General features: G+C 39.6%; 2 protein-coding genes across 6 annotated transcripts in view; one reads left to right on the plus strand and one right to left on the minus strand.

Moving 5' to 3' along the window:
- The window catches only part of LOC143035818 (uncharacterized), a 109387-nt gene extending 90828 nt beyond the window's left edge, over positions 1-18559 (plus strand). Inside the window, exon 12 of one of the 5 annotated variants that reach the window (XM_076202827.1) lies at positions 1392-7415. In XM_076202827.1, coding sequence (XP_076058942.1) covers positions 1392-2719 — 1328 coding nt within the window. In that variant the 3' untranslated portion in view covers positions 2720-7415. The other 4 variants (XM_076202828.1, XM_076202829.1, XM_076202830.1 and 1 more) reach the window with 4 other exon arrangements.
- The window catches only part of LOC143035820 (V-type proton ATPase subunit e 2-like), a 14545-nt gene continuing 8995 nt past the window's right edge, over positions 18018-23567 (minus strand). The window contains exons 2-4 of the mRNA XM_076202832.1: positions 20428-20475; positions 18727-18814; positions 18018-18642 (exon numbers count right to left, since the gene is read on the minus strand). Coding sequence (XP_076058947.1) covers positions 18562-18642; positions 18727-18814; positions 20428-20475 — 217 coding nt within the window. The 3' untranslated portion in view covers positions 18018-18561. The remainder of the gene's footprint in view (positions 18643-18726; positions 18815-20427; positions 20476-23567) is intronic.

Genomic DNA, 23567 nt, shown 5'->3' on the forward strand with positions numbered 1-23567 from the left:
GACATACAAGTAAAGATTGTCTAAACTGGAATTACCAAACCTGGAACAAAGAAGAGAAAGAGGCAGTCTGTTGGCCATTTACAGAATCATGAAAGGCATGGAATTCCTGACAGAGAAGACTTATTAAAGTGGGATAAAAGAAAAACAAGGGGACATGAAAAGAAACTCAAAAAGGATAGTTATAAAAGAGATCTGATAAAAAGAAAAGTTTTCCACACAGTAATGGATGTCTGGAACAAATTGGATGAAACAATAGTGTGTAAAAACACCATAAAAGAATTTAAGAACAAACTAGATGTTGTGAGATACAAAGACAGGGGACTAGGAGATAGCTCCCCTTCCCATATAATACAACTAGGTAAAATACTTCTCCTAGACCAATTTCACCTTCAGCCACATTCACCATACACTTTCCTAACTCATCATGCACCAGCAGTCACTCCTTCTCTTTCTTGTCCCCTTATCACTCCAATACTCTCACCACCACACTCCCAAACTCAAACTTGCCCCTCCCCATCCCATCAACTAAAGTTTCACTTAACACTAATACATCCATCTTCCCTCTCTCAAACAAATTGCCAGTCTCTTTCCTTTTATTCTCATCTGTGCCACAACCATGCACATGGAATGACCCAATTATTGGGCTTCTGGTTGGAGCCCTCCCATCAAACCCACATATGCTTTGATTTTTTTTTAGGAGGAACATATAGAGAACAGGATCCCTAGTCCCATAACTGTCCCACTTAGTCACCTCTTTTGACACACATGGGAAACACAGTGGCAGAATTCTTCCCCCCCCCTCCCCATCCCACCAGCACCACAGAGGGATCCAGAAGAGGTTGTCATTGAAATGGTAGAGGACAGGTTCAAGGGAACAGCATAAAGGAGAGATAGCTGAAATATAAAAGTATCATCATTTTTCTTTGTGTGTCTTGCGACACTGCTTCTGACCCAGGGCAGTGGACAAGATACAGGGATGACCCATCATCCAGGAGGTGCCAAGATAAGAGGGTGGGAAGGGGGTGGAGTGTGATAGGGATGGAATGGGTGGGAGTGGTATTTATGCCTTTGTTTTTTGGCTACCTCCCTTGTAAGGGGGGGAAAAGCCTTTGGTACATATATGTATGTATGTATTTTTCTTTGAGTAGAGATTTTAACTAGCATAGAGTAATGATGTGTAGCTCTGGTTTGGGGGCACCCCAAAACAGACCCTAAAGTACAGGTTGCATGTTAACTTGCAGTCATTGCCCTAGTATAGGATAATGTAATGTAATTCTACACAAATCCTCTTTATGTTATTGATGTAAGGAATGTAGTTGCCATAGTTGTTGCATGAAATTCATCCATGTCAATTTTGAGCTGTAAAGTGATTTTAGTTCATTTCTTTACAGGAACAAGAAAAGGGAAAAGCTACAATCATAGGCGTCCAATTAAAGGTTGCACACAGAAACATTACACACAAAAGAATCACTTCACTGTTGATTCAAGTAATAGTGAAGATGGAAACTCTGAAGACTCAGATGATGCTTATAAAGTTCAACATAGAAAGGCCAGGGGAGGGAGAATTAAAAAGTTGAATATCAATACTGATGAAAATGTGCCCAATATCACATTTCAAAGAAAAAAGAAAAAACTTTTTACCTCAAATGATTTATTTTGTGATAGTCCAGTTGGAATTGTACCCAACAAAAAAGTTTCTAGGAGAGTTGAAAATATGACAACCACAGCAGAAATTGTGGACTATCCTCATATGGCAGATATAAGTAGTAGTGTAGTTCCTGCACATTCATCCCATATCTCCACAAATATACCATGTCCAGAAGAAACTGATCATCCTCAATCAAGGTCTGACAGCACATCTTCTAAGTTGGAAGAACCTGTTGAAACTAAATGTGCTGAAGCACAAGAGGTGGCAGCAACCTCCAGTAATGAAATAATAGAAAGCAACTTACTTGAAGGAAATCAAATTGAAAATGTTGAAGAAAGACATGGCACAAGAATGGAAACAGAGAGCATCATTCCTGAGCCAGAAGGGGAAGATCGACATAACTGTTCAGAGGAAGAAGGAAAAGACGAAAGTACACTGACTTACAAAAGGAGAGAAGAGCATTCTGGCAATCCTTCTGAACAAGAAGAGGAAGATAGTAGATTTAACTGTTCTCAGCAAGAAGAAAAAGATGGAAGTTCACTGAACCATGAAGGCAGAGAAGAGCATTCTGGCAGTTATTCTGAACAAGAAGAGGAAGATAGACATAACTGTTCTCAGCAAGAAGAAAAAGATGGAAGTTCACTGAACCATGAAGGCAGAGAAGAGTATTCTGGCAGTTATTGTGAACAAGAAGAGGAAGATAGTAAACATAACTGTTCTCAGCAAGAAGAAAAAGATGAAGAGTATTCTGACAGTCCTCCAGAGAGTGTAGATACAAGTCAAAGTGGAACAGAAGCTTTGCCTGGTTCATCAAAATGTCTTGAATCAGGAGACTGTAGAATGATTTCTTATAATATTTCTGAGGTAAGAAAATCTAAAGACTCCAAAAAAAATATTATAACCTTAAAAGGCTCAAGAGGAACCGCTTCAGCCTCCAGGGGTAGCAATTTTAAATCTAGATTTTCTGATAAAGAGTACACAAGGCATTTAAGATCCATGATGGCTGGACGAACTACGAGGAAAAGAAAAATTAGAAAATTAGAATTAAAAGGGACAGGCAAAATTATATGAATTATTTTTATTTTATTTTCATGTAATTCCTCCAAGTATGCTGAAGGTACTTGTGTGGTTGTTTCATTACTTGCCTAGGGTATTGGGAAGTAGGGGGACCAATGAAGGATACCTGCCACTCATCTTTAAAACCAGTAAATATCCTCACCTCCATCTGCAGCTACATATAGTGACACTTTGTATCTGGATTAGGACCAAGATTTCATTTTGAATGTTTCCTCCACCTTCTCCTGCTACTATAAGGTGGTGACGGAAACAATCCTCCACACCAATCCAAAATTTCTTCTCATAGAAATCTGTGGCCGGGCCCAAGACCAATTGCCAGCATAAGTAGGACAGTGGATTGGGAAAGGTTAGACCATAAGTATTATCATTATCATTGAATAGTGTAAACCCAGTGAGTGCCTTAGCTGACTACCTCCTTTACAAGCCAGAAGAAACTTTTTGGTTTATAGATAGGCAGAGATAGAAAAATATAATGAGGAAAAGCATTTAGGAATGAATGCAAATAGAAAGTTATTTGAGGAAGGAATTGTACATGTTTTAAAAGGCAACTATATGTAGCAGATAATGATAATTGTTCCCATGGGTTTCTCCAAGTGGAAAATATAGAGCCCCACAGCAACTGGCAGTGGTCCTTGGGCCCTCCCACAAATCTGTTTAGGAAGAAACCTTGGACTGTTTTCTGTGTTATATTAGTGTGAGACTATGTAACCAGCTGAAACTAGTAGGTGGAAATGAGCAGCTACTGGTTGCCAATTCACTAATTAAATTTAGTAAAAAGAGATTGTCCAGTCTGCAGACCAAACACCAGCCCCTCAGGGCTTCATCTCCTAATAGAGGTGTGGAGGGATGATGGATCTTGAAAATGGGTAGCTTTGGTGTCCATCTTGCAGGACCACTGCAAGCAGGTATTCATCATCAGTCCCAGTGAAACAGATCGAGTGAACTAGGGATTCCCTTCTGCAGAGTCAGGGCATGCTTTGACTCTTGCAAGGCGGTGAAAATTCATTGGTACAAAATTATATGCTATATTTGCAGGCAATGCTTTAGTGACTAGTGGGACCTTTTTAGTCCAGAGTCATAGCATTCTATTATGTTTGGAGACTAATAGGGGAATGTTAGCTATATTTCAACCATTACTATTCCTCCATTCTGCTATGCTTTTTGATATTTCATTTACTACTAGGACTCCCCTATTGTCTATTAGACTATTGTACATAGCTTGTTTCTCTTACAAAGTGATGAGAAAAATGAATTTGAAATAAACAGAACAGCTTAGTTCTTTTAATTAATTCTGAGTTTTTGTCATCACTTAGTGCTGGTGAAGGATTCTGTATTTACTAAATTGTAATGTACAGAAAAAGAACTTGGGTCCTGTCTCTTTGGAGATGGATGACAAGAATGCCACCATTTTGCTTCAGTATTTATTTATAGAGCAGATGTGAAATGGGGCAAGAGTATGACAGAAAATTTCGAAAGTAATAAAAAGATGTTTTGGAAAGAAATTAAAAGAGGAAGAGGAGGCAAATCAAATAGAGAAGAAAAAGTAAAATGTGCAGTTGGAGAGATGATAATGGAAGAGATGGCAGTAAGAGGAAGATGGGCAGAGTATTTTAGGGAGTTGCTAAATTTGAGGGAGAATAGGGAGGGAAAGGTAGTTGCAGTGGGAAGTGCTAAGAAAATGACAGTGATGAGTGAGGAAAATGGAGGAGAAATAAGGAAAGATGAAGTGAAGGCAGTTGTTAAGGAGATGAGAGCAGGTGGGTTGGATGGGTGTTATGCAGAATGTCTAAAAAAAGGAGGTACAATGAAGTTATTTAACCACTTCAGTGTGACTCAAATTCTCATGCACAGCATCGGCTGCCATTTGTAACTTGCATCACTACTCACATTATAATATATAAAGTCACTGCTGTATTATTTGTTCTCTTTTACTCGAGTAATAATAAACATAGAAAACATTATCACACCAGTTCACAGAATCCAGGGGTAACTCATGTACAACTGGAAAAAATATATATATACAGTAATCAAGACACCGATGCCGGCATCCTCATGTACCCATTTGCACCTCATGATGCCTACGTAGGCATCATCATACTAAAGTGGTTAATGTTTGTTTAAGAGAGGGTAGAGTGCCGGAGGACTGGAGAGTGCCTGCATAGTTCCACTTTACAAGGGAAAAGGGGACTAATGTGAAGTAGTTGTTTCAGAGGGATCAGTTTGTTAAATGTAGTTGGGAAGGCTTGTGGGAGGGTCTTGATTGAAAGGATTAGGAGAGGAACAGTATGGTTTTAGGACAGGTAGGAGTTGTGTGAATCAGATTTTTGTATTTACCTAGTTGTATTTTATGGGAAGGGGAGCTATGCTCGTGGTGTCCCGTCTTCATATCTCATTTTATCTAAACTATTTTTAAATTCATGTATTGTTTTTGCACACACTACTTTCTCATCTAACTTGTTCCAACTATCTATTACTCTGTGAGGAAAGCTGTTCTTTTTCAGATCTCCTCTATAGCTGTCTTTCTTGATTTTGTTTCCATGTCTTCTTGTATTTCTATCATCCCATTTTATTAGATCCTCTCTATCAATAATTTCTATGCCTTTCATGATTCTGTAAATAGCTATCAAATCTCCTCTCTCTCTTCTTTGCTCTAGTGTCTGTAGCTCAAGTTTTGCTAGTCTCTCTTCATATGATAGTTTTGAGAGTGTTGGTGCCAATTTTGTAATTGCTCTTTGTATTCTTTCAAGTTCTTTATACATTTTTTTGTACTTGGTGACCACATCGTTGCTGCATATTCTAATCTTGATTAGTATTTGCTTCACCATTTCTTCATCCAGGTATGTAAATGCCACTTTGATTGTTCTTATTAAATTATAAGTTTCACCAAAAATCTTATTTATTTGTTTCTCAGGTGACATATTATTCATAACAATGACTCCCAGGTCCTTCTCATTTTCAACTTTTTTTTATACTTTCTTCTCCCAATTTATATGCTCCTGTTATTCTGTTTTTGCTTTTTCCAAATTCCATTATACTACACTTTTTAGTACTGAACTCCATCTCCCACTTCTTACTCCATTCCCAGGCTTTATTTAGATCACTCTGTAGTGATTCACAATCTTCTTCTGTGTTCACTTTTTTTTAATAGTTTTGCATCATCTGCAAAGAAGCTCATATAACTTTCAATTTCTTCATCCATATCATTAATATATATAGCAAACATTATTGGGGCCAAAACTGTTCCTTGTGGAACACCACTTATTACTTCATCCCAATTTGAGTGTTTGTCTCTTATCACTACTCTCATTTTTCTTTCTTGCAAAAAGTCTTCCATCCATTTAAGCAGTTTGCCGTGTATTCCTCCTTCGGTATCTAATTTCTTAAGCAACTTCTTATGTGGTACTTTGTCAAAAGCTTTTTTTTTAGGTCTAGAAATGCACAATCAGCCCATCCATCTCGTTCTTGTATTATATCTATCAGCCTTGACTAGAAACATATTCAATTGGTGACACATGATCGTCCTTGTCCGAATCCAAATTGCCTTGGATTTAGCACTTTTTTTTTTTTTTTTTTTTTTTCTAAATATTTTACCCATCTACTTTTGACAATTCTTTCACAAATTTTTGCTATTGTACTTGTTAGAGAGACTGTGGTAAGACAGATATGTGAGAAAGCTGTAGTTAGTAAAAGGTAAGGGTTTTTTGGAGCCTTTATGGATTTGGAAAAGGCTTATGACAGGGTAGACAGGAAGGCAATATGGGAGGTATTGCAGATATATGGGATAGGAGGAAAGCTTTTAAGAGCAATCATGAGTTTTTACAAGGGTAGTAGAGCTTGTGTTAGAATCAGAAATGGAGAGAGTGAGTGGTTTGAGATAAAGGTGGGATTTCTTTAACAATTTCTTATGTGGCACCTTACCAATAGCTTTTTTCAGGTCTAGAAATGCACAGTCAGCCCATCCATCTCTTTCTTGTATTATATCTATTAGTCTTGAAAAGAAACGCATCAAGTTTGTGACACATGATCTTCCTTGTCTAAATACAAATTGCCTTGGATTTAGTACATTGTTTTTTTTTCCAAATGCCTAACCTATCTAATTTTGATCATTCTTTCAGAAATTTTAGCTACTGCACTTGTAAGAGAGACTGATTTATAGTTAGTAGGGTCTTCCTTGTTTCCCCCTTTATATATTGCTACTATATTTGCTCTTTTCCAATCTTCTGGAATTTTTCCTTCTTTCAATGAACTGTTTATTAGACTGTATTTTGTTATCCTTCTGGGCTTTTTTCCAACCACTTACCACTTTTGCTATGGACTCTATTATTCCTCTTTAATTCCTCATTCTCATCCTTTACTTCTCTTAACTGTCTTTTTAATTCGTCTACTTCTTTAGTTAGGTTTTGATTCTCCTTTAGTTCTTCCAATTTATCAACTCTGTGTAATTGTTGCGAGTTGGCTAAACCTAACCTCCTATGATATGTTCATTTTTGTTAGTTTATCTAGACTTGCTAATCGGGGGAGGTTGTCATCTCCTCCCTCATTAAACCCATAGAAGTAATTATCTCCACTTTCCATTGAGCTGCTTTTATCTATATTCCTACTTTTAATTCCCTTGTTCAACATCAGCTGTGTCATCTGCACATTGTTTATTGTTTACACTCTTTCTGGTGTTTGAGGCATGTTCATCCCCTTCCTCATTTCCTTCCATTTTCTTCAATAATACCTCCCTTTCTCCTTTTTTTTTTTTTTTTTTTTACCTGCCCACCACACCATGAGCTTTCCCCTTCCCTACTAATACAACACAGGTACTCCCTCGCTGAAATCCACGCAAGTTGCATTTTTTTCGGAGTTCCAGTATTCGTTGTCAATCCAACGATGTATTTACCTAGTTGTATTTTACGGGAAGGGGAGCTATGCTCATGGTGTCCCGTCTTCATATCTCATTTTATCTAGACTGTTTTTAAATTCATGTATTGTTTTTGCACACACCACTTTCTCATCTAACGTGTTCCAAATGTCTATTACTCTGTGAGGAAAGCTGTTCTTTTTCAGGTCTCTTCTATAACTGTCTTTCTTGATTTTCTTTCCATGTCCTCTTGTATTTCTACTATCACATTTTATTAGATCCTCTCTATCAATAGTTTCTATGCCTTTCATGATTCTATAGTTATCAAGTCTCCTCTCTTCTTTGCTCTAATGTCTGTAGCTCAGGTTTTGCTAGTCTCTTTTCATAGGATAGTTCTGAGTGTTGGTGCCAATTTTGTAATTGCTCTTTGTATACTTTCAAGTTTTGTTATACATTTTTTGTACTTGGATAACCACGTCGTCCCTGCACATTCCAATCTTGGTCTTATCAAAGTAACTAGTATTTTCTTCACCATTTCTTTGTCCAGGTATGTAAATGCCACTTTGATTGTTCTTATTAAATCATAAGTTCCTCCAATTTTTTTTTTATATGTTTCTCAAGGGAATTATTATTCATAATGACTCCCAGGTCCTTCTCATTTTCTACTTTTTTTATTTCTTCTTCTCCCAATTTATATGATCCTGTTATTCTGTATTTTTGCTTTTTCCAAATTCCATTATACTACACTTCTTAATATTGAATTCCTTCTCCCACTTCCTACTCCATTCCCATACTTTATTGAGATCACTCTGTAGTGACTCACAATCTTCTTCAGTGTTCACTTTTTTCAACAATTTTGCATGATCTGTAAAGAAGCTCATATAACTTTCAATTCCTTTATCCATATCATTAATATATCTAGCAAACATTATTGGGGTCAGAACTGTTCCTTGTGGAACACCACTTATCACTTCATCCCAATTAGAGTGTTTGTCTCTTATCACCACTCTCATTTTTCTATCATGCAAGAAGTCTTCCATCCATTTAAGCAGTTTGTCCTGTATTCCTCCTGCAGTTTCTAATTTCTTAAGCAACTTTTTATGTGCCACCTTATCAAAAGCTTTTTTCAGGTCTAGAAATGCACAATCAACCCATCCATCTCTTTCTTGTATTACATCTAATAGCCTTGAATAGAAACACATTAAGTTTATAACGCATGATCGTCATTTGTCTAAATCAAACTTACCTTGGATGTAGTAAGTTGTTATTTCCAAATGCTTTACCCATCTAATTTTGATCATTCTTTCACAAATTTTAGCTAACATACTTGTAAGAGAGACCAGTCTATAGTTAGTAGGGTCTTCCTTGTTTCCCCCTTTATATATTGGTACTATATTTGCTTTTTTCTAATCTTCTGGAACTTTTCCGCCTTTTAATGAACTGTTTATTAGACTATGTATTTTGTCTGTTAGTTCATTCCTGCATTCTCTCAAAATCCAGTTTGCAATTTCATCTGGTCTGTGCGATTTTCTGACATCGAGATTACTCAAGTGTTTCATTATTTCATTCCTTGGTACTCCTATCTCTTTCATAGGGGGGACTTTCTCCTCCCATTCGATATCTCTAGGTTGTATGTTCTCCCTTGTAAACATACATATATACATATACCAAGTCTTTTTCCCCCTTACAAGGGAGGTAGCCAAAATGGAAAAGGCACAAAATCATTCCCACCCATTCCATCCCTGAATACACTCCACACCCCTCCACCCTCCCTCTCATCTTAGCACCTCCAGGATGACGGGTCATCCCTGCACCTTGTCCACTGCCCTGGGCCAGAAGCAGTGTCGCAAGACACAGCACATCCACAGCAAGGCCGCTTCATTAAATCGGCGACCCCCCCCATGCATAAAGGAGAAGACAGGGAGAAATTCCTTTGGGCTACGTCAAAATTTGCTCACACATACTACCTCACCCCCCCCCCATCCCCCCACCCTTTCCACCTCATGCATCACAGCATCATCCATATACAACCATTCTCCATTCACCCCTGTCTTCTGTCCTCTCCCGTCCTTCCTCAACAGACATTCCCCTCTTCCCCAAAGCCCCCTTCACCCCATCCATCCACCTCATCCTAGGACGTACCTTCATGTTCACTCCCTCCACATCTGCCTTCCATACCTCTTTTACTAGTCTTTCTTCACTCATTCTTTCCATGTGTCCAAACCATCCTAATACTCTTTCATCAACCCTATCTCCCAACCCCCTTTCCACCCCTGTTCTCCTCCTCACCTCCTCATTTCTCACCCTATCTAGCCTAGTAACCCCCATCATATTTCTCAGACACCTCATCTCAAACACATTCAAACTCCTCTCTTTCTCTCTTATGTTCCATGTTTCTGCCCCATACAGTGCTGTTGGCACAATCACTCCTTCATATAGTCTCTTCTTAGCATCCATTCCCAAATGTCTATTCCTCATTACACTCTTCAATCCACCAAGGCATTTACTCGCTTCTCTCAATCTACATTTTTCCTCCACCTTCACTCCACTTTTTTCTGCCACATTTGCACCCAAGTATCTAAAACTATCCACTTCCTCCAGTCGCTCTCCCTTAATGCTCACCTCCAGACTACTGCCACTTTCACCCCTTGTACATCTCATCACCTTACTTTTACCCACATTTATCTTCGGCTTTCTTCTATCACACACTCTCCCAAACTCTGTCACCAATTTCCTCAATCCCTCCTCTGATCCTGCCACAAGCGCAGTGTTGTCCGCAAACAACAGCTGACTCACCTCCCACTTTTCTCCATTTTCTTTAACCATCTCCAATCCCTGACCCACTACCCTTGCACCCCCATCCATGTATAAGCTGAACAGCCAGGGCGACATAATGCATCCTTGACAAAGTCCCACCTTTACCTCGAAACACTCACTCTCTCCATTTCTAATCCTGACACAAGCACTACTACTATCATAAAAACTCTTGACAGCTCCTACGAGCTTTCATCCTATCCCGTAAATCTGCAACACCTCCCACAGTGCATTTCTGTCGACCCTGTTGTAACCCTTTTCCAGATCCATAAAGGCCCAAAAAACATCCTTACCTTTTCCTATAGCTTTTTCACATATCTGTCTTACCACGAAAATCTGATCTACACAACCTCTACCTGTCCTAAATCCACACTGTTCCTCACCAATTACTCCCTCTGTTCCTCTCCTAATCCTCTCAATCAAGATCCTCCCATAAGCCTTCCCAACTACACTTACCAAGCTAATCCCTCTGAAACTACTGCATTCACACTTCACCCCTTTTCCCTTGTAAAGTGGAATTATACAGGCACTCCTCCAGTCCTCTGGCTCTCTACCCTCTCTCCAGCAAACATTAAATAACCTCACCAGCCAGTCCACCATCACTGTACCTCCTTTTTTTAGACATTCTGCATGGCATCCATCCAGACCAGGTGCCTTACCTGCTTTCATCATCTTAACAACTGACTTCACTTCATCCTTCCTTATTTCTCCTCCATTTTCCTCACTCATCACTCATTTTCTTCGCATTTCCCACTGCAGCTATCTTTCCCTCCCTATCCTCTTTCACATTTAGCAACTCCCTAAAATATTCTGCCCATCTAACCATTACTGCCTTCTCTTGGTATGGTGACCACTATCCCTTAACTTTAACCTACAATCATACATAACATAATTGGATCACAAGCCCTCTGCTGAATAAATAAATGAAAATAATTTATTTAATAATAGGGTTATAACATAACTTATAAGTATGTGAGATAGTTTTTGTTAGTTTGTCACTGCACTCAACACCATTCACAGCTTGAAGCTGGTTGTTAGTCTACTATCGACCACTACGTGAACGGAGTCCTGCGTTCTCTCTCCTCTGCAACATATATTATTCGTATTACTTGTCAAATAAGTGATAGATGTCATTAGTAAGTCAAGAAAAATGTGTCGTCTGCTACACCATTTTGAGTATTTCGCTGTTTGTCACATTTTTCAAGGTAGTTACTATTTAGCAAAAAAAAAAAAAAAAGAAACAAAGCATGTAAATAAACAGACACGAAAATGTAATAAAAATGAATACTGGGCGAGTTGCTATTCTTGTCTGAAATATTTTTAAAACTGTGCCAAAACTAAGTGGGGCAACTGTACATTGTAAAATAAAACACATCAAAACATGAAACCACAGAAAAGGGAAGTGCCCTAACACCATAGAAAATCTTAAGTGATGGGCATACTGATTTATTTGATATTCTAACATAGAAAAATTATTGTAATATAGTTTTTTCCTTGCCGAGTTATTTTAAAACAAAATATATATAAAAAAGGATCTCCATTTTTTCTTTTTTGTCAATTTTTTTTTTTTTTCTTTCTTTTTTTGAGTTGCATCTCAAGGTACACCCCTAGTTACTTTCCTCCATCCAGACTTTTCATCTCTCACTACTGTTGTTATACTTCATCTTTTCAGAAACATTTTAATATTGTATCTTTTAAGATATTTGTTAATATCCTTTGTGTGTGTGTACCCTTATTGTAGTATGCAGGAAAGGAATTTGCGAGGTCCTGTCTCTTACTCTCCAATTATCATGCCTGGCTACAAAGTCACATAAGGTTCCAGCTTGGGCTATATCTCCTTATAATTATCATTCATTTAAATTCATGTATTGTTCTGGCTTAGCCTAAATTGCATTCTAAGCTATTCCAAATATTAATACATCTGCATGGAAAACTGTTTCTTCATATCCTTTAAACAGCCTTTATCAGTTTCACATGACCTTAGTCCTCCCATTTCTAATCAAGACATCTCTTTTGTCAGTGTAATCTATCATCTTTAGTGACCTGAACACTGTCATCAAATTGTTTCTTTCTCTTCAATTTTTCAATGTTGGTAGCTCCAATGCTTTAGTCTCTCTTTGTATAGCTTATCTGTCAGGCTGGGAACCAATTTGGCTGCTGCCCATTGTATTCTCCCAATCTTGCTCATATATTTCACTCTCTGTGGGGACCATACCACCAACACATATTCCAGTCTTGGATCAGAATTATGGTGTCTGAATTTTTTCATCATCTCTTCATCCATATAGCAAAGTCCATTTTTGCTATATGGATACATATGTTTTTCCATAGTCTTACTGATTATATGTATTTACCTTATATTTACCCAATTGTAGTGTACAGGAAAGGAGCAACGCTTGTGGGGTCCTGTATCCTCCTCTCCAATTTATCAAATCTAGCTTCAAATTCATGTCTTGTTTGTGTACATATTTACCTAATTGTATACAGGAAAGGAGCAATGCTTGTTTTGTCTCCTATTCTCTAATTTTCTAACATACATAGACTTAAATTCATCTTCATTTCCAACTTAATCTATATCCTTGATTTCCATTTATCATATTTAGATTCAAACTCTTATATTGTCTGAAAAGACAGAAGATAGGGGTGAGTGGAGAATGGTTGTGTATGGATGATGCTGTAATGCATGAAAGGGGGTGGGTGGTGGATGGGGGTTAGGGAGTGGTTATGTATGAATGATATTTTGACACAACCCAAAGGGCTTTCTCCCTGTCTTCAATGTTTCTGCATGAGGGGACAGAGAGGGAAAGGGGGGGGTTGCTGATTAAATGAAGCAGCCTTGCTGTGGATATGCTGTGCCTTAATACATTGCTTCTGACCCAGAGCAATAGGCAAGATACAGAGATAACTGTCATCCAGGAGGAGCCAAGATGAATGGGAATGGAATTATTCCTTTTGACTTTACCTACCTCCCATGTAAGGAAAAAAAAACATGGAATATCTACTGTATGTATTGTTTGAACTTGAGCTGTATCACCATTAAGCAATTCCACATATTTCTTCTATGTGTGTTTTATATGATCATAAAAAGTACATACATCATATACCAAAGGCTTTTCCCCCCTTACAAGGGAGGTAGCCAAAAAACAAAGGCATAAAAACCACTCCCACCCATTACATTCCCATCACACTCCACTTTCTTCCCTCCCTCTTATCTTGGCACCTCCTGGATGATGGGTTATCCCTGCATCTCACCCACTGTCCTGGGTCAGAAGCAGTGTCACATGACACAGCACATCCACAGCAAGGCTGCTTCATTAAATTGGCAACCCCCCTTCTCCATCCCCTCATACAGAAAAGGAGAAGACGGGGAGAAATCCCTTTGGGTTGCATCAAATTATGTCTCACACATACTCTCTCACTCCCCATCCATTCCACCTCATGCATCACATCATCATCCATATACAACCATTCACCCCTGTCTTCTGTTCTCTCCCATCCTTCCTCAACAGACATTCCCCTCTTTCTAACAATGCTCGACTTTCTAGGGAGGTTTGTAATGATTATGTCATCTTGATATCTTTCCTTCAGCTTCTGTTTCAAGTACTTCATGGAGTAGCCCTCTTCACCATGCAAGAATGTCTCCATCATCTCCATGAGGTCAGACACAGCATACCGACATTTATCATTTTTATCCAGATAGACACAAAGTTCATTGAAGGCAGATTGCTTCAGAGCATCAGGTGGCTTCCCAACTGATTTCTGTGTTTCAGATTTGCTGAGAAAATCTTGGGCACAGTTACGGTGATATTTGGCTTCAGCAGCAACCAAGTCAGAGGATGCCTCAATCATTCTTTTGGCAACCATTTCTCCCCATTCATCATTCCTCTCTTTTGCCCTGTCTAAGATGTTCTGTTTGAAGGGCATTGTCTCCACATTACTGGTCATCTTCTTCCGTTTTGTAGTAAGTCTGCTACTAGTTGGCAGTACTTCAGAGCAGAACAAGCAGTGTGTGGTGATGTCAAACTTTGGAGTTTTTTATCTTAGGGTGGGTGGCTGAACCTCCTCTTGTAGTACAGGTTCTTCTGACTTCCTCTTCGCGGACCTGATGGAGGACTCCTGGGTGTAGGCCTTCCTGCAGGTAATGTGAAGTGTCAGTGGGCTCTGCATCTCCAAGGTTTCAGGAAGTCCATCCTTCTTCTCCAGGCTTGCTGCTACTAAGGTTGTCCTTCCCTTGGCTCCTAATTGTACATAATCCTTGGTGCATAATTTGTTGCAAATAACGCACAAATCCATCTTGAACTCTAAAAAACAAAGTTTAACATCACATAAAACATATGAATCAAGCTAACACTTTTATCAATTGATAATCATGGTTTTACATGTATCACTAAAAAAAAAACTGACTTTCCAGAATTACTTGTTACAACATCTGTGAATGTACTTGTAACTGAAAAACATGACACAGGCTCAATTTATCACACATACACTGACATAAATGAATTCCTTGGGTCTGAAAACCTATATTTTCATACTTCATTTGTGTTTCTATCTTGACTGAGACCTGAGATATAACAAAATATGATATCGATGGCCATTTTGGACGCCATCTTGAATTTCTCAAAACCCTCAAGGGGGATTCTTGGGGACTTTTAGTATGTTATTAGGGAAGGTCTCCTGAGCACTTTCTGAAAATTTCAGCTTGTTACTAATTTGTTCCGGGTTGAAGCCATATTTGAGCTAATGCTCCTGGACTAATACCTATATGATCCTCAACCCACATGCCAAAGATCTGACAGTGAAAATCAATGAGAAAATGAACCTGTAAAATCTAATGCAAGTATGGGCTTTGGACAACAAAAGGAAACTATTGTCTGGGAAAAATTTATAAGAACCACACTTGCCTATGCTTCAACAGCATAGTTCCCAACAATCCGCAAAATACACCATATAGACTTTACAAAATTAATTAAAGGGAATAATAACAGGATGCACCAAAACTACCCCAATAGGTGACCTTCACATAGAAACCAAAACCCTCCCCAATCTATAATGAAAATTATAAATACACAGTTCTATGCTGGAGTCAACCCTAAACATCCTTCTCATTATATCACTCAAGCACTACTTGCTGAATGTATAACCTACCACCTGTACCATACATTCATATCCAGAGAAAAAGCACATTCACATCCAGACCACTAAACAACCTATTCAAGAAATTAAGACAATATACCAAAAAAAAAAAAAAAAATCATAAAAGAACCATTTTGAAGGCACCATCTTGCTCTAGGCAGTGCTAACAAACTAATCTCTGCAATCATCTCACCTCATCTTTCCTTAGGCTAGGAATCAATTTGGTTGCTGATCTTTGCATTCTCTCAGTCATAATTCTAATTTTGTGTGGAGAGCTTACCTCTGCTCTATACTCTAATCTTGGGGTGTATCATTTTATTTATATTTTTTCTACATCTATGAGTAAGGAATGACTAGCAAAAGTGTGGAAGGCAGAGGTAGATTGAGTGAACTCAAAGGGGAAAGACAGTAAGATGGATGGATGGGTTGAAGGGAGCCTTAAGTAAAAGGAGAATGTCTGTTGAGCATGGAATGGAAAAGGCAAGTGATAGGTGTAAGTGGAGTATGGTCATGAATAGCCTTTAATTCTTGTGCCTGAAAGGATTTCTCCTGTGGAAATGCTGTGGCTTGCTGCATTATTTCTGACCTGGGCAATGGGTTGGGGACAGTGATGATCTTTCATCCACAAAAAGCCAAGATGAAAAGGGAAACAAATGGGTGATAGATGGAAGTAGGATTATATGCCTTGGCTACTACTTCCCCTATAAGGGGGAAGAGGCCTCTTGATATAGATAGATGACCACATTGTGAAAAGTCGCCTTTAGATTTATCAACATTTTTTATGCATTACTAATATTCATACTGGTATGTCTGTCAGATGAAATATCTATTGCCAGCACTTGCAAATAACATGTTTAAATGGTTCATTCATTTTTCAATACAAATAGTCTGTACACGGTTGATTTATTACATCTAACTAGATTTGTATATATCTAGTATAGAGGGTGGGGGGGAGTGGAGTGTATTAAGGATGGAATAGGTAGGAATGGTTTTTATGCCTTTTTCTTTTTGGCTACCTCCCTTGTAAGGGGGAAAAAGTGTAGTGATTGTTTTGACAACACCATCACCACTAGCTGATACTAGACAGTGATACTAGTTTTCGTCACCGCAACGTGCGCTGGGCATGACGCATCGCACACTGGGCCCTTCTCAAGTAAAAACATTCTCAAGCCATATGCTGTCTTGCTGAAGTTGCATTTCTGTAATGGACATATGACAAGATGTTTACGAAAAGGCATGTGTTCCCATTGGTCAGTCTATACTATACAGAATGATTTGGAGCCAATCATAATTAGTTGTAGGAGGAGCCTATATCATTATGAGGTTTCCTTCTGACCAGCATAGAGTCAAGTTCAGTCCTATCTGGAAATTCAAGTTATTCAGTTTAACGTTAAATAGTCTATTCTAGACTCAAGTTTGTGTTGTGAACCTTAAAGCTTCCTTGCAAATCAGGTCTGTATCAATTAAGTCCAGCCTCCCACACCCGCACACATCACAGTCATTCACTATCTATTTTGAATTCAAATGAATAATATCACATAATAATAAAAGTCACATATTTAAGAAACATTAGTCTTATTCACCACCAAATGTAAACTGATAATTACATGTACATACGTTTCTTAGTGTTCCTTGTTGATCTAACCATCTTGGCCACAGCTACCACTTACTTATACAGTACTTATTTGTAAACAAGGAGCACAACATTGGTGGTGCTGCGGTGGGATTAAAGTTCCCTGTATACATTAACGATAAAGTTCCCTGTATACATTAATGATTAAGTTCCCTGTATACATTAGCAATTAAGTTCCCTGTATACATTTCCCTATATACATTAACCACAAACACATTGCTAAACAAGACACTCAGGAGAGGACATTGATTATGAGCATGTATGAGATATTTGAGCATATATACGAGATATTTGTGAAATATGGTGACATATACAATATATATCTATATATTTAAAAAAGTGTGATTAGTGACATGACACCACTAGTTGATACTAGTTTTTGTCATCACATTGCACACTGGGGCCCTTCTCGAGTAAAAACATTCTCAAGCCACATGCTGTCTTCAAGTTGCATTTCTGTAATGGACACATGACAAGATGTTTACAAAAAGGCATGTGTTCCCATTGGTCAGTCTATACTATACAGTATGATTTGGAGCCACTCATAATTAGTTGTAGGAGGAGCCTATATCATTATGAGGTTTCCTTCTGGCCAGCACAGTCAAGTTCAGTCCTATCTGGAAATTCAAGTTATTCAGTTTAACAATAGTCTATTTTAGACTCAAGTTCGTGTGTTGTGAACCTTAAAGCTTCCTCGCAAGTCAGATCTAACCATCTTGGCCACAGCTACCACTTACTTATACTTATTCGTAAACAAGGAGCATGACAAAAGCCTTTGGTATACTGTATGTATGTAGTTTCAATACATTACTCATTTTCTGTTCAAGTTTTTATTTAGATGCCACTTTAAGGGATATGAAAGTGTGTTATTATCACAACATTTTTAATTGTTTGTACAATTTATAAATAAAATCAAAATATATTGTGTCTTGTTAACTTATCCATTCTATATATTGGCCCCAAATATTTCTATTATGTACATCTCTGAAAATCCTTGAAAATATTTTACTAATACAAATATCTTTAAAACTTGTGCTTCTTGTAAACTATATATAATACGCCAAAGGTCCTTTCCCCTTATAATGGGGAGGGGGTGGCAAGTTAAAAGCACACACCCATTTAATATACAAAACATATGTCATACCTCTCTCATCTCAGCATCTTAAGGATGTTGGGCCATCCCTGTTCCCTGCTCAGAGGCAATGCAGTGAGGCACAGCTCTTTCATAGCAGAAGTTGGTTTACCTTCATGATGAAGTGACAGAAGTGTGGTCTCATTACATGACTCTTGACCTGAGCAGTACGGTGCTGGTGATAGGAATGACCCTTTATGTGCAAGATACTGAGATAGATGAGTTTAACAGATTGTAATTGTGTATAAAATGGGTACATGCTTTGTATATTAAAAATCTCAGTGTACACTTGTGCTAGTGATCTCTGGGCTCATAGTTGTGGTATCTATGTCCTCTGTGACATTAAACTCGGTTCCATCCTGAAAATAAAGAAAATAATTTTAGTTAAACAGAAATAATAATCTTCTATGTTGATAATGATTTTCATTCTTACAAAAACCTACCCAGAGCTTCATGACTGCCCAAACGGAGGTGGTGTGTAACTGGGGTCCAATGAGAGGGTTCATCTGGTGCATATAACAGCAGAGCCAACTGAAAGAGAAAGCACCTAGTCTTATTTTTTTTTTATAGCAAATGCCATCTTAACTAGGGAGTAACACTATGACAAAACATGATAAAGTGTATCCAAGTTGAATTTTGAGGAATACTGTGGTTCACCAGATTAGGTTGTCAATTGGTTGTTTGTCCATAGTTTACTGACACTTCTATCCTTGCAGACAATCTTGTGCTACTATCACACCTTATACTTCATGAACTGGTCTAACTGGTTAGTTGATTGCCTGGTTCTTATGGCCAGTGGTTTACTAGCACTTTTATCTTTGTGGACAAGCATGTATCAATCTTATTAGTTGAGGAAGTTGAGTCCTGTTTTTTGTGGGAAGTTGTGGAGAGATGGCAGACATATTGATATTTTCTTGCCCAGTATTTGTAGTGTGTGCTAGTGGTGTAATTGTGAGCAAGTTGGTCTTGCAATTGCTTGGTTGTGGGTTTGAACCCCACATTTCTCTCCAATTCCCAGCAGTGACTATTTCCTGCCTCAACAGTTAAAGTGCACAAGGCAAAGATGATGGCTTCAGCTGCAGATATGTGTCTCCTAGTGTAAGCGCCTCACCACCACCACCTTATTTGGTGTAGTGTCATTGTTATTTGAGGGGGTGGATGACAGTAGGTGGTTGCTATTGAATGTTGTGTAAATTGGGCACTCTATGAGCATTTGTGGTATTGTGAAGAGGGAATAGGTATGTGGTATAGCCCTTTAGGCATTTGTAACTGCATCTATTTTTACTTTTAAAATGGATGCAGTCAGGTTGTACATTGCTGGAGAAAGTTGTACATTTTCCCCTATTTGGGACGAGTCCTCGTTCCATTGTACAAAGATGCATTACTGTTTAGTTTGTTGGGTTGCATACCCTTGAGGATTGGTTTGTTGGTCACTGTAGTTAGGAGTCTTTCAGTGTACATATGTATTGTTTTTGGAAGGGTGTGGTTAGAGGCAAATCTGAACTCAACAGGAATTTGTTCATTCTAGCTGGGTCTAGTGAGAGCACTGGGAGGCTTACATAGAGTGTGGTGATGGTGTTTATAATTGGTATTGAGGTAGAATTGGTTTATACTTTTATTTCCATTTTTGAGGCTACAAATGCTATGATAGGTATTGTGGATAGAGCAGATTTATTTCAGTTGTTTAGAAAAGGAATGGTTTGTTGGCAGTTTTGGGTGGGGAATTGATTGGTGTGGTATAACTGATCTATTCCATCTTCTATGGTCTCTCCTGGATCTTTTCTTGGAGTGAAAGTGTTGTAGATGTGTGGGTGGGTGAAGGGAGGGAGTGGATAGGTTTGCGGGTAGGGGTTGCAATGGATTAGAAGGAGTAAGGTTTTTGTAATTCAGAAGAAAATGAATGTAAACAACATTATCAGGAAATATTTGATCAGGTTTTCATTGAAATTCTGGCAGTTGACAGTAATAGAATTCAAACTTTTAGAGTTACAACAGCATTGTTGTAACAAAAGACAAGTACATCATATTTGGTTATCCTGAAATCCTTGTACACTTTTCCTAGAGATGTTAGAAAATGATACTTCCCTTTTTTATTTGAAGTTCTTTGTTGCAATAAAAAATAAAATAAACTAGTAACAACTTACAAAAGCCAGCAACTAGCCGCTGTGATGACCAGCACAACCTGGATCACACTGTTAATTGAAAGAAACGAATTTGTTAAGAGCAAAATAAAACATGTATAATAATTACAACTGATTAATATTCAATTAATCCTCTTGAGTGAAGACATTTACTCTGTTAATCATAATTAGGAGCAATGACACTCCATTATGGGTCAAGATGAGACTGATTGCTGGGTGATGTTTCAATACATGTTGAAATCAATCAAGTCATGGAATAAATGTACAGATGACCACCAGCATCATATGGATTAAGGGACACAGACCTCCACTAAAGTGAAATTTCCCCAAAGAATTTCTGACCCCCTGCTAAACCCACATACATACCTAAAAGGCCATCAATTTCAACAGTCCAAAACAGCCTATAAAATAACTAAAAACAAACCCTATTCCAGACAAAATAACAATAACTGGTATAGTTCTACAAGTCTGTAGTGTACATAAACATGTAAACAACTCACAGATATAGAGACAATAGTTTATAGATTAAATATGCTTATACTGGAAATAAATAAAATAAATCTAAACACACATCTCAATAATTACCTACGAATAATCCACAAATAAGCAAATGCACAAATATGGATTTTGCAAAAATGAGAAGTCACCTACAATTAATTTTTATGACTCCCAATACATTATCATAGGACTTCACTCACTCATGGATTACATTGTAGCAAGGCAAACTTGCAGAGAAGCCACACACTCTCACTCAGTAGTAAACAGGAACACTATAATGGAATTCAATGTTTATTCTACTTTTGCATTTATTAATCCTTTGAGTGTGAAATGAGGAGCCCTCATCACATGAAAACCACCTGGTGATGGAATAACCATAAAAGTTTACCTTTACAGTTAAAGGGTTATTTGACACCCAATGTTGAGAACTATAAATGACGATTCCTCATACCTCATCATACTAACACCCCTTTGCCAATGAGGGGGTGACACAGAAACGAGGGAAATAATCTGGTGATAGCTAGAAGAAAAGATAGTGACACTCAGTATGGAAAGGGTTGTTGTTCCCTAGACTATCTAGCCAAGCACTCCTGTCTCCCTGAGGAATGCCATGGCTGGAATGAGATTTTCCCACAAATCCCTTGATAGTGTACAATGCAGTCTTCCATAATCTGTTGTATAGTATGGGGCGAAGTGCATCCTGGACAGTTATCTGCAATGCTGTCATCCAGCCTCTTCTGGATGGTCTTAGTCTTGTAATTTTGGTGGTTAACACCATGGCCTGTCTGGGGATGTGCTGCCTTACGTATAGCGAAAAGTGCACATGAAGTTCCTCTGGTATGTTGGAATGGCTGTGATTGTGAATGAAGTTTGAAATCAATATAATCAGCTCAACCATACTGATTAGGTGTTGAGAGAGGAGTGAGGAAGGAAGAGAGAGAGAGGAGTGAGGAAGGAAGAGAGGAGAGGAGAGGGAGGAAGAGAGAGAGGAGAGGGGGAGGGAGGAAGAGAGAGAGAGGAGAGGGGGAGGGAGGAAGAGAGGGGGAGGGAGGAGGAAGAGAGAGAGGAGAGGAGAGGGAGGAAGAGAGAGAGGAGAGGAGAGGAGAGGGAGGAAGAGAGAGAGGAGAGGAGAGGGAGGAAGAGAGAGAGGAGAGGAGAGGGAGGAAGAGAGAGAGGAGAGGAGAGGGAGGAAGAGAGAGAGCAGAGGGAGGAAGAGAGAGGGAGAGCAGAGGGGGAGGGTGGAAGAGAGGGGAGAGGGGGAGGGAGAGAGAGAGAGAGAGAGAGAGAGAGAGAGAGAGAGAGATGAGAGGGGGAGGGAGGGAGAGGAGATGAGAGGGGGAGGGAGGGAGGGGAGAGAGAGAGAGGGAGGAAGAGAGAGAGAGAGAGGGAGGAAGAGAGAGAGAGAGAGAGAGAGATGAGAGGGGGAGGGAGGAAGAGAGAGAGAGAGAGATGAGAGGGGGAGGGAGGAAGAGAGAGAGAGAGAGATGAGAGGGGGAGGGAGGAAGAGAGAGAGATGAGAGGGGGAGGGAGGAAGAGAGAGAGATGAGAGGGGGAGGGAGGAAGAGAGAGAGAGAGAGAGATGAGAGGGGGAGGGAGGAAGAGAGATAGAGAGAGAGATGAGAGGGGGAGGGAGGAAGAGAGATAGAGAGAGAGATGAGAGGGGGAGGGAGGAAGAGAGATAGAGAGAGAGATGAGAGGGGGAGGGAGGAAGAGAGAGAGAGAGAGAGAGGGAGGAAGAGAGAGAGAGAGAGAGAGAGGAGAGGGGGAGGGAGGAAGAGAGAGAGAGAGAGAGAGATGAGAGGGGGAGGGAGGAAGAGAGAGAGAGAGATGAGAGGGGGAGGGAGGAAGAGAGAGAGAGAGAGATGAGAGGGGGAGGGAGGAAGAGAGAGAGAGAGAGATGAGAGGGGGAGGGAGGAAGAGAGAGAGAGAGAGAGATGAGAGGGGGAGGGAGGAAGAGAGAGAGAGATGAGAGGGGGAGGGAGGAATAGAGAGAAAGAGAGATGAGAGGGGGAGGGAGGAAGAGAGAGAGATGAGAGGGGGAGGGAGGAAGAGAGAGAGATGATAGGGGGAGGGAGGAAGAGAGAGAGATGAGAGGGGGAGGGAGGAAGAGAGAGAGATGAGAGGGGGAGGGAGGAAGAGAGAGAGAGAGATGAGAGGGGGAGGGAGGAAGAGAGAGAGAGGAGAGGGGGAGGGAGGAAGAGAGAGAGGAGAGGGGGAGGGAGGAAGAGAGAGAGAGGAGAGGGGGAGGGAGGAAGAGAGAGAGAGGAGAGGGGGAGGGAGGAAGAGAGAGAGGAGAGGGGGAGGAAGAGAGAGAGAGAGAGAGAGAGAGAGAGAGAGGAGGGGGAGAGAGAGAGAGAGAGAGAGAGAGAGAGAGAGAGAGAGAGAGAGAGAGAGAGAGAGAGGAGGGGGAGAGAGAGAGAGGAGGGGGAGAGAGAGAGAGAGGAGGGGGAGGGAGGAAGAGAGAGGAGGGGGAGGGAGGAAGAGAGAGGAGGGGGAGGGAGGAAGAGAGAGGAGAGAAGGAGGGAGGAAGAGAGAGGAGAGAAGGAGGGAGGAAGAGAGAGAGGAGAGGACAGGAGAGGGAGAGGGAGGAAGAGAGAGAGGAGAGGGGAAGGGAGGAAGAGAGAGAGGAGAGGGGAAGGGAGGAA

The sequence above is a fragment of the Oratosquilla oratoria genome, chromosome 19 (assembly GCF_046742065.1).
Source record: "Oratosquilla oratoria isolate Oo_2021 chromosome 19, ASM4674206v1, whole genome shotgun sequence".
Lineage (NCBI taxonomy): Eukaryota > Metazoa > Arthropoda > Malacostraca > Stomatopoda > Squillidae > Oratosquilla > Oratosquilla oratoria.